Source organism: Calcarisporiella thermophila (genome assembly GCF_041956535.1).
Source record: "Calcarisporiella thermophila strain CBS 279.70 unplaced genomic scaffold VTP21scaffold_33, whole genome shotgun sequence".
Taxonomy (NCBI): domain Eukaryota; kingdom Fungi; phylum Calcarisporiellomycota; class Calcarisporiellomycetes; order Calcarisporiellales; family Calcarisporiellaceae; genus Calcarisporiella; species Calcarisporiella thermophila.
Genome location: NW_027192223.1, coordinates 206,041 through 217,040, shown reverse-complemented (window position 1 = coordinate 217,040; position 11,000 = coordinate 206,041). Strand labels below are relative to the sequence as shown.

The following is an 11,000-nucleotide window of genomic DNA, read 5'->3' as shown; positions in this document are numbered from 1 at the left end:
TTTTTTTTTTGATCAATCAATGGAAACTTTTATTTAATTTCCATATATTACATGAAGTTAATGTCAATGGACTTAACATAACGAGATATAGGTCCTTGATCGATAGACGTTCAATCGATATGCGTGTATCGTAGTTGACGTGAATAGCATGTACGTGAAACCAATGTAATCGTTGTACTTATCGTAAGGGCGATCTTTTCAATAATCAAGACTCAGCTTCTGATCAAGTGGATAGCAGTCACAAACTAAGAGTAAGTGCTGGTGGGGGAAGTGGGATTCGAACCCACGCCGTTCTCATCGGCATCCCAGGGATAGTCAACTACACTAACCCTCCCCCGCAGGGCTTGAGGGATTACGTGGCTTGGCTTGGTTGTCCTACTACAGATATCTCGATACGATTCCAACAGCTATCCCGAATTTGGAGAGCTAGCTCAACGGTAGAGCGTGAGACTGCAGATCTTAAGGTTTCGGGTTCAAATCCCGAGTTCTCCTTTATTTTTATTTTGTGTTAACCCCCCCCCCTGCTTTTAATAATATAACTCTGGCTTGGAGTTTAAAGTAATATTATTTAAAAATTTTTTTATTTAACTATTGAGTTCGTGATTTAAATTGATATCAGGATGTTTGACGTGAGCAAAATAAATATGAAGCTCATAGACTGAAGGACACAAATAAAAATAAAAGGGTTATTGTGTATACCACAATTTCAAAAATTGGCGCGTTCTAACATCAATTAAATTATCCTTAGGAAATTCAATATGCTGTATACCAATTGATATGTTTATATGGAGACAGTGTGCAAAATCGATATGCATATCGCGACAAAAAGGATAGAATCTAGATTTTGTTAATATAATATTTTACCAAAATTTTATAAAAACTAATCGATATCAATTCAACCACAATATTTATTTCGACAATTCTTAATGGCATGAAATGAAAGAATGAAAAAAATAACGGCCTAAACAAAAATAATAAAATGAACCCTATTGAGATACAATACTCAGCGTAAAAATAACTTGGAAAAAATAACGTTAAAGGATATCAGAACTGAATCAAAGTTAGAAGCGGCTACATAAACAGTAGTCTCAGGTGGTCTGACATGAAATCTTCCCCATATAATAGCATACCAGCATCCCAAAGAGAAATAGAAGAAGTTCTTTGGCATTAAGTGTGAGATCCTCTCCAAGTATTAAAGTGGCGTTAATTCGACGCTACAATAGAAGATGTAATACAGTTAAATATTATGTAGTAACCAGTATTATAGTTTTTATTTCAATTTCAGTACCTTTTTGCCGTACGAGGGTGTTTTCAGGAATGGGTTTCGGATTGAGTCAACTGCAACCGACTCTGGCTTATATCCAGTCGACTGCTCAGCAGCCGCTATCTGAGGAAGTGGAGGATCGGATGGGACAATACCAAAAGGCAGCTTATCCAGCAACTTTTCCTTTACTGGCTCTTCTTGCTCTGACCCAACTAGCGTATCTGAAGTCAAAACCCGCAATCTCTTCCAAGATTGATTCCCAGCATCTTTATTTACACCTGCGTTACCAATTGAAGTGTTACGTTTTGCTTCCTCTTCCGACACCTCGCGTTTGGCTCTAGACGGGACACTCACAATTTGTTCTGATGGTGTTTCAGGTGGAGAGCGGTGATTATTAGCTGCATTGGACGAGGTTGAAGAGACTCTTCTTGCATCTGCGGGTGCCACTAGGGCTATACCATTGATACACTTTTTCTCCTGCGTTGAAGGTTTAACTCTCACAAATACCTGTCTTCCATCCAGAGATTCATCTGCAACAAATATGCGTAAACCACATGAATCTGGAGAAAGCTCAACTCTTAGGCCTCCCTCACGCGGATCGGGAGTAATTTGGGCATCATATCCATGGGGGAAAGCGCCCGCAAGCCTAAGCTCAGTGTACCAACCGGTCCCCTTAAAGAGAGGAGCATATCTCACAGTATATACAAATTCATATGCAGAGGAAACACGATATATCTCTGAGAGCACTCGACCAGCAACTCGGCGCGCATATGGTGGATAGCCGTGACATCGTAAGAAATCAGCAACTTTCCCAGCGCAGTTAGCAGGGTAATCCACCGAAAGTGTGTAGTGATCAGCAGGGAGTGCCCATTTCACTATACGTGTAATCTCAATGCTTGTGGATAAACCTTTTTCAGCGGTTGAGGGTCGAATAATCCAGCCATCCAACTCAATGTGTATACTGGGAGAAATCGCGACAGATTCGTCATTCACACTGCTGGAGGCTATATAAATGGTACCAGTTGAGGTATCTCTCTCAAACGATACTATCGTCAACACCTTATTTACTCTGATAAATGATTTTAGCCCCAGGTTACCAAGATGAAAAGCATTCCATGGATACTTACCCATTCGGAACCAGGTTCTTCATCTTTTGCAAGAATAATAGCTCTTTAGACCCAAAATGCTCAATTACTACACCATCTACGAAGCATCGATCCCCTATAATGAATATTATACATAGGAATAGCCGATAAGGACTACATAGAAACATAAATGAAACGATAAGTCTAAGGCAATTACTTACAAATCTTTCTTGCACCAGCTGAAAATATTGTAGCAGCAACTTGTTCTGCAGTCCAACTACCTTGCACTATACTCTCCCCTCGCACTAAGTTGTCACTCTCTCGTGTATAGAGCCGGACACCTCCGCAGTCTCTTTGAAATATCCAATCGTCATGTCCCAAGGAGTAAGATTTAAGTGCTTCCATAGCTTTTGACGCAATATTGGAGTGGCGATGACGTTGCGAAGCTGAAGATCCAGACGCCTTTGTCGTTGACTGGTGGGCAGACTGTTTTTTCTCAGCAGTGGAAGGGCGGACAGCTCTTGCAGTAGCCGTCTTGGAGGCAATCGAACGCTTCGACGATGATGGATGGCCCAAGCTAGACATTGAAAGGCTTCGGCGTATTCGCCTACCTTGATCACTTTTACTACTAGTTTCAGCATTTTTTTCTATTTGGGTTGAAGGAACATGTTCAGTGGTAAGGGTAAGAGCAGGAGGCTCAGTAGATCCCCCTAGATGATAGCTATTAGGTCTGATTTGAGGTTGACGGGAAGCACGTAGAACAGCACCCTTGGTGACAAGGAAACTATTAATCGCTTCAATTACAAGGGCTCTGCGGGCAAGAAATCTTTTCGCTGCAAACTTTGGGATCCATCCTTTAATCTCCTCTTGTAAAAAATAAGTAACTTTTGTTGCAATAGGATCATCGGAGTTTGGTTCCAGGACCCAGCCTGCGAGGCGTACGCGTGCCCGAATATGTCCGTTTCGACGAGGAGCTTTAGGCGTCTCGACTGAGGTCGAAGCAAAATAGATGCCGCCTTGCTGCGTGTACTCGACTGTCTCCACAAGCGCAACATCTCTGGGCCTAGTTACCAGGAGAATCCATCAGCGTTGTGATGGAATAAAATTGATTCGTTGGCTCTCACCTTAAAAGTGCTGATCCTTTAAGTGCTTCGTAGGTTAAAGATGTTCTTTCATTAAGATTCTCTAATAAGTGGCCATCTTCATACCTAGATATATATGAATGTATTGAGATAAACCAACCACTAAGTTCACAAACTAACAAAAGTTCCATTAATGTGTTTACCACTCATCCCACAACTGTCTATTCCCAATGACATAAAAAATGGCCTGAGGAGTGAAGTCCTTAATGATTGCTTCTCCCCGAAAAACTGGTGGCTCCTTTTCACGCTTACTGCCACCAGTTGGCCTATACATGCATACCTCGAGGCCACTCTTTATTTTTAAAACTCTTTTCCATTCATTTGCTAGACTAGTCTCCCTAGCAAGATGCTTCATGTAAGCAAGAGCCTCGTCCGCCTTGAGAGAATGATAATCAGAAGTAGTGGTGCGTGGATCTACAGCTGCAAAATAATAGCCATCTGAGAAGCGCCGTGGCTCGTTCTGATCATGCTTTTGAGTTGCAGGGCCAGCAGCGTTAGTCGGGGTAGAATAGACTTGATAGTATTGATTTTGCTCCCGATATTTAGAAGAGTGCCGTGCTACACCTAGATATTTTTTAGGTAATAGATAATTAATTATAATTGCCAAGCGCTACGATCAGTGGCAATTCATATACTACTTTCGATACCCATAGGCAGCTCTTCTACTTCAGGACATCTTTGTTCTGCACACGCAAGAATCTCGGGACGCTTCTCGCTAACATTCATAATCTTGGTCTCATTTCCGGTACACCTGGATGCCATTTTACCGGAGCCACCAGAAAAGGTGGCTCGCTGGGATAGATATTTTCTATCGTGTTCATTTGATTCGGAGCGGGACAAGAAATCTCTCTTCAAAGCCATTGCGATATTGGTGTTAAAGAAGGGTAGTGTACAAAAGAATAAATAAATAAGGGTAAATGAGTGAAAACAAAAAAAAAAAAGAGAATGATATAGTGCAATAAGGTGGAAACAAAAGAAAGTAGTTAGAGAGTCGGTGCAAGTGCGTGAAAACAAAAGGAAGTGAATATTAAAAGAACATGTATTGAGTGTTACAGTGAGCCAACAATATCACGAAAACTCCACAAAACCCCTCTTCTAAAAACTTGTTTTTTCCTCGCATCTTACAGAGGCGAAATGAAAAAGAAAGAAGCGGCTGTGAAAACCTGCTACAACTCGAAGATGCATTGTTAATTTCGGGTTCCGAAACGGAAAACATGTCGCGGAGGTAAATCCCAATATGCTTAATTTGATTCAACCTCGAGGCAGAAGCATAGGTGTAAAGATTAGCAATTGCTTTGATAATAATTTCATTCATTTCATAAAAATAATTTGGTCAATGGTATGCAGTCGCATCGCGACGGCAAGGGTTAGGGAATACAAGAGAGTCGATGAAAAAGAATCATTATACATTTGCTATTTCAAAATTAAAGAATATATGCAATATTTATACAGTCACTCCACACAAACTTCAAGATTAGAAAGTTCGCAATTGGAAAATGTAGCTATTAATTTTGGAAACATTTAAAATCTTTATACCTGATTAGTAGAACAAATAAAATTCAATACCTTGTGTATCTTTGGAAAAGATATCGGCCACGAGAAATTTTGCATATTCTTTCAAGAGAAATGCTAAATAACGTAGAATCATATTAAATTGTTGCCATGCTTCCGATGCAAGAAAAAAAATTAACAAACCACTTGCTAATACAGCCGATCCATCCATACTGCCATACATATCCGGATGAGAACAATCAATTCGATGAAAATAATCCATTGCATAGCGCTCAATACTTTCTAATAAATCCTATTAACAATATTAAGATATTACGCTCCTCGTTGGGCACAATTAGAAATTATAGAAATAATGATAGTCTTTACATTATCAATGAATGTATTTCTCATATCTTGACTTGTTGGGATTTCAGGACCACTAAAGAGATCAACTTGATGCCGTCGCGAGTAAGTCGCTGGCATTTCACTTGCGCCTAACTCAATTTGCCGCATTCTACTCTGATACCTACTTGCCAGCCGGTTACGCTTTGTCTTCGCTGGATCGTCATGTAACATTGTAATACGCTCCAGGTGAGAGCGCGCAACCGTTTCAATCACCTCGAACCCATTTGGAAATGCTCTTACTCTTCCAAAGCGGCATTTTTCGTCCAATCTTTGGCAAGAACTACATTGTGGAAAGCGTTGATCACAAACATAGCCTTTTTCTCTACAGTTTCTGCAAGGCTGAACACGGCCCCTCCGGCAGGGTCGTCCTGATCGCACACAGTGAGTACATGTATGAAATTTATTATTCTTTCGAGTTCTTCTATACCGATCGCATGGGAGGCCAAGGAGAATACAGCGATGGCATGGAACTCGACGAGATTTAGTATATAATGCAAACACGCGGGATGGGATTTCGGTCGCATGGATTATTTCTTTCTCTTCATGATCAGAGTCTGTATCACTAGGTGATGTGAGGCTAGGGCGTCGGCGTTTATCTTGGAGTGCGGCTGCTTGCAATGGAGATGCTGTAGGTTCAGTTGAAAGGGATGGGCTCAAAGGTATGCTTTCCTCTTCGCTGTCACTTACAAGGATGATTGGATCTGAATTTATCGAAGAATCACTTTCGGACTCTCCTGTATCTTCATTTCGCCCATCATACAAGTCTGTACTTTCATCACTATCATAAATGACACTAGATGTAGGATCCATGGATTTACTGATTTAGGTAATAAACGCAAATATAGCAGCCTCGATGAATACATTTGTGACTGCCGCCAAGCCATTTTCTTCTCATTGGTTTTAATTTTAGACGATTATTCACCGAGAATTTCTCGGGCACGAGCACAAACCCTCTACTGTTTAACCCAGGACAGAATAAAAAAAAAGGACTCGCTGACCCATCGCCGGAAACGTATCTTCGTCAATAATTCGAGCTGAGAGAAAGACAAAGTTGGAAAACGCATTTCCGAACAGACCCTTTTAGCAGCGCACGGACATTTGTGTTAAGGAAAACTTAAATAAAATAGAAAACCCATTCCTTTAAAAGATTAAAAATATCGCATCTAAAAAAATCTCAAATCTATTAATATTTTTCCACAGCAACGTCTTGGTTGGAACTAATTTAAAGCACTGGGTGTGTGGGACATGGATAGAATATGTGCGACGATTCTTGGTGGTATATTAACAGGCGGCAAGAGGGAGGAAGGGGAGGAAAGAAATCACATAAATCTGGCAACGCAACTCCTAACATCCGCATTTGCATTCACATTTTCCCTCTTTTCATCCTTTTTGCATCCTGCATCATTAAGCATCTTCTATAACGATGGTTAATACCTTTATACAACTTTCTCTTCTCGCCACTTTGGTTGGAACTGCCCTGGGCCATGGCAAACTCCTTGACCCTAGAGGATTCAACGTCCGTGTTCCAGACAGCACCATTGACTGCGTGCGTTTTACTTCTGCGCAGCCTTGCGGTACTGGAGTTCAGATCCCTCAGCCATCTGGTGATATCCCCTCTTTCGCCGCCGGACAGAACGCTGGCATGACTTGGCGTGTTGCGAACATCGATGGTGGAGGCCCTCTCAGGGCTTTCCTTGACACTTCCGGCACCGGGTCGAGCTTTAGTACCCCGGTTCAAGTAACAAGGAGTGCACCAGGTGCACTGGGAATTGGAGCCAGAGGAACTTATCAGATTGCATTGCAGATGCCCCAAGTAAACTGTCAAGGCCCGAATGGGGCATGCTTGCTGCGAGTACAAAGCCCGACCGGTTTTGCAAGCTGCACTTGGATCAAGGTTAGTGGAGGAGGCGGCGGTGATAGTGATGATTCCGAGAAAAAGAAGCGTCATCTTGAGAAGCGTCAAAGGGATTTTTTGGACCCCATTGGTCTCCGTGACACCATCCTCGATACGATCCGTGACCCACTTGGCCAAATCGTCAATACCGCACAAGGACTCTCCCGCGCTGTGGCGGATGCAAGCTCTCCATCTGGTAATGAACGCGTCGGAAATGTATTGCAGCCAGTGAATCTTAACCCATTGAATGGTGCCGTTGGACCATCTGGAGGAGCTTCTGCGAGCGGCTCCGATGGCTCTACTGCGCGTGGTGGTCTTCTCGGAAGACTCGGCGGTGGTCTTCTCGGGAGATTGAGTGGTGGAATCTAAATTATAAAGTTCATCATATAGCTATTAAGCATATATTTTCCACTTTCCAATTCCCCTCATTAATTATGTAGCATGCCAATACTTCATAAATTCATCTCTCCTTCAGTTAATAATGTCTCGCGCTGTATTATCTTTAGGATAATTATAAAATGAATCCTAGAGAATCCTTATTTATGCTTGCAAAATTAGCGGTTAAGAATAAAAAATTCCCTTCCAATCGCTCAAGGATGGATAATAAATACACTTTTATTAATAAAGTAGATTGAGATATAATGGAATGGTTATAATTCTTCGTCTTCATCTGAATGAGGTAGCTCATCTTGTGGCAATTGTGAAAAACTAAACTCTCCAAAGTTGACAGGCTCATCGTCCTCCTCCATCTCCTCCTCCCCTGGCTCTCCATAGAGAGCAGCCATCTTTCTTGCTCTTTTCTTATCTTGCTTTTGTTTCTTTCGAAGCTGTTTGTTTGACTGTTGGTTTAGCTCTTTCTCGGCATCAGTGAAAAGACGTTGCGGCTTGGCAGCAATGGTGGATTTGACTATGGGCTGGAGGTCGACCACAGGAATAGACCTGTCAGAAGTATTATTATGTGCTGAGATGGAGTCTCCGTCCATATCCATACTATCGGTTAGAGAAAAATATATCAGACAGTTTCAATGGATTTAATTTGAATCAAACTATCAACATACACTTGTTCTGCAGCAATTTCATCGTCGGCCATACCATCTGCAAACTCATCATCTGCCTGCAATAGGGAGTTAGCACATTTTACTTGAAAATGCTTATCAACTGCCTTACCATCATTAACTCGTCGAATTCCTTTTGGCTCTTAACTCCTTCCAAAATACGATCAGCTTCAGAGAGCTCGAATTCTGTACTCCATGCCTGCACTACTTCAGCTCCAATATGGCCCTTTACAGCAGGGGGGATAGTGTAATATTTAATGCGCCCAGAGTTCCAGTCATTTAGCACTTGACGACCTGCCAATGTCAAATCGGGAATTCCACCAGGCTTAAGTTTGCCGCGGCGTTGTGCGAGTAATGCAAGAAATTGTTCAGTTGTATCGAAATCAGGCACCTTATACATTAACTTTAGCTGTTCCTTGTTGCAACGGGAGAGTATTACGCCGACTGTAAAAAAATAATAAAACTTAGTTAGCCCACGTTTCCCCAAATCTTAACGAATATATCTAGATATAGGCGCACACTTACCAGGGGCAATTGGGTCTTCTAATAACTCCACTTTAACACAATTTCGCAATAATACCTCCGCAGCTGTCTCTCCGTCCTCCCCTGTGCTGAAGACTATACCTGGGCAGTCCAGTAGTTTAATATTTCTATCTAGGTGCACTTCTTGGGCCACTTTAGTAAATCCAGGCGTAGCTCCAACACCACATACTCTTGCTCGTTTTAATGAGTTGATCACTGAGCTCTTTCCCACATTTGGAAATCCAAGCACACCAACTGAAATAGAGCTCTTCATATTGGCACTGCGACTATAATTTTTGAGGAGTTGAATAAGTGCATCGGCACCGAGAGATTCGCTACTATTGAGTGCTGCAGTGGGTGCGAGGGCGGAACCACTACGTTGCCCAAGGTTGTATCGCTGAGTTTGAGTAGATGCCTTGAAAGCAACTGTAGGGTATTCATTACGAAGGTATTTAAGCCATTGCTCCACATTCTCGCGGGGGACTAGATCTAAATTAAAAAATAATAAGCCAAAAGTATAAACCTCTACCTATGCTTGAAAATAGCTACCGATTTTATTCAGCACCAATATGATTCGTTTACTCACTCCACTATCCATTATCATTCTTTCAACCTGCTTGGTTCTTGTACCAAGAGGATCTCTTGCGTCAAGTATTTCCAATATTACATCTGCTCCTTCGAGAACTTTTTTGAACTCTCTAAAATAGGCTTTTCTTGAATTATCTTTCTTGCCAGTTGCAGCTGCTTCTTCTATTGCTGAACCAAACATATTGTCATCAGATGAATGAGCAACAAAGGAATTCGCCCGATTCGCGGCTTCTTTAAGCATGCCATTGAGGGACGCAGATGTTGCGATGGATAGCGATCGACCTTGATTCTGGATAGAGCTTCGAGCTTCTCTTTGACGGTCGCGTTCTTCACCAATTTTCTTGCTTTTTGCGGTGGAGGCGAGCCTATCCTTGAAAGCTTTTAAGTCGGGAACCCCTGGATCCTTCTTTAATTCTAATTAGAATGAGTTCCAATATTAAGTTATAAGTCGAGCTCGAAGAGAATTCAGGGCATGGAGCTTACTGTGTGTTTGCTGATCTCTTCGCTTCAAATGCGCCTGTCGCTTTGACGCTTCTATATATAAAAAACGTTTAGATTAATGGGTGTTTGTACCGATCCGCTAATCACTGAATATTACTTTTAGTCATCTCTATATGAATTAGCAAATCTCTAGAACTATGGATTGGTTAATTGCCTATTCAGGATTTGAATATAAACAACTAATGCTAGAAACAGTCACTTGTGACTACTATTTCATTGCATAACCAGTATCATACCTATAGCGAAATAATTGGGCAATATAAATTCGTTTCAAAACTTAGAGGTATCGACGACCTCAAAAGACAACGTAAAAACTGAACTTGGATCGAACATATGTTTATGTAATTTTCTTCCGCTGTAAGCTAAACGAAAGGATTGTCTACTCTTAGAGATTGATCGAATATCTATTGGCCACTAAAAAGCTTGCTAGAATATTTAACTAGACTCGTACGCCGAAAATAATCTTCGTATAAAAATCCTCAAGTATATCCTGGCTTGTCTAGGACCAATGAATAATTACTTGAGTGGGTGGGCTAATGAATATGGGGATTTGCGAAAGGCCCGTAAGTTTCGCGTTCCCATTCCAACTGGTGATTCTTGGATAGGCACCATAGTGGTTTTGACGAGTATGATTAAGCGCTAATGATTGTGTTCGTCTTATTATCAAGCAACACAAATTAGTATTCAACGTCGTCTGCCGCAAATCGGGCTGATGAAAGTATCCTAAGCGTTGGCTGAGTATTTCCAGATATATCAATATCTTTAATAAGTGAATTTTGCTCGGGAGAAGGATATTTTGAATACTGGGCAAGGAGGTTCTGATAAATAGACTTGTGAATGAAGCGATAAATGAAAATAGAAATTGCAATCGTGGTTTTGCAGTCAGGTAGTGATACCTGCAAAGAAAATTGTAAAGAACGCTCCTGCTCTCCAAATTATTCTTTAAAATTTGCCAAGCCAAATACATTTCAGATAGCTATATACACGTCGAGTATTTTTTTTATTTTATAAGAGATTAATCAGATTAACTATACCTTGAAATGTTATGAATAT

General features: G+C 41.3%; 5 protein-coding genes and 1 non-coding gene across 6 annotated transcripts; 3 read left to right on the top strand and 3 right to left on the bottom strand.

Moving 5' to 3' along the window:
- Window positions 1-420: 420 nt before the first annotated feature.
- On the top strand, window positions 421-492 carry VTP21DRAFT_t335. Its single transcript has one exon. It is a non-coding gene; the product is annotated as a tRNA-Cys (tRNA).
- Window positions 493-1,088: 596 nt separating this feature from the next.
- On the bottom strand, window positions 1,089-4,352 carry VTP21DRAFT_7862 (uncharacterized protein; the record flags this gene model as incomplete). Its single annotated transcript, XM_069398650.1, has 7 exons — window positions 1,089-1,214; window positions 1,289-2,333; window positions 2,392-2,485; window positions 2,571-3,412; window positions 3,474-3,557; window positions 3,635-4,055; window positions 4,130-4,352. 7 exons carry the CDS (start codon window positions 4,350-4,352, stop codon window positions 1,089-1,091), a joined length of 2,835 nt encoding a protein of 944 aa, XP_069246220.1.
- Window positions 4,353-4,943: 591 nt separating this feature from the next.
- On the bottom strand, window positions 4,944-5,558 carry VTP21DRAFT_7861 (uncharacterized protein; the record flags this gene model as incomplete). The annotated part of the gene is made up of 4 exons (XM_069398649.1): window positions 4,944-4,993; window positions 5,058-5,120; window positions 5,187-5,295; window positions 5,370-5,558. The coding sequence occupies 4 exons, from the start codon at window positions 5,556-5,558 to the stop codon at window positions 4,944-4,946; spliced, it is 411 nt and encodes a 136-aa protein (XP_069246219.1).
- A 59-nt stretch (window positions 5,559-5,617) lies between these two features.
- Window positions 5,618-5,872, top strand: VTP21DRAFT_7860 (uncharacterized protein; the record flags this gene model as incomplete). Its single annotated transcript, XM_069398648.1, has 1 exon — window positions 5,618-5,872. One exon carries the CDS (start codon window positions 5,618-5,620, stop codon window positions 5,870-5,872), a length of 255 nt encoding a protein of 84 aa, XP_069246218.1.
- A 938-nt stretch (window positions 5,873-6,810) lies between these two features.
- VTP21DRAFT_7859 (uncharacterized protein) lies at window positions 6,811-7,650 on the top strand (the record flags this gene model as incomplete). Its single annotated transcript, XM_069398646.1, has 1 exon — window positions 6,811-7,650. The coding sequence occupies one exon, from the start codon at window positions 6,811-6,813 to the stop codon at window positions 7,648-7,650; it is 840 nt and encodes a 279-aa protein (XP_069246217.1).
- Window positions 7,651-7,931: 281 nt separating this feature from the next.
- Window positions 7,932-10,054, bottom strand: VTP21DRAFT_7858 (uncharacterized protein; the record flags this gene model as incomplete). The annotated part of the gene is made up of 7 exons (XM_069398645.1): window positions 7,932-8,271; window positions 8,340-8,395; window positions 8,449-8,780; window positions 8,862-9,347; window positions 9,408-9,860; window positions 9,930-9,980; window positions 10,045-10,054. 7 exons carry the CDS (start codon window positions 10,052-10,054, stop codon window positions 7,932-7,934), a joined length of 1,728 nt encoding a protein of 575 aa, XP_069246216.1.
- Between the last annotated feature and the right edge of the window lie 946 nt (window positions 10,055-11,000).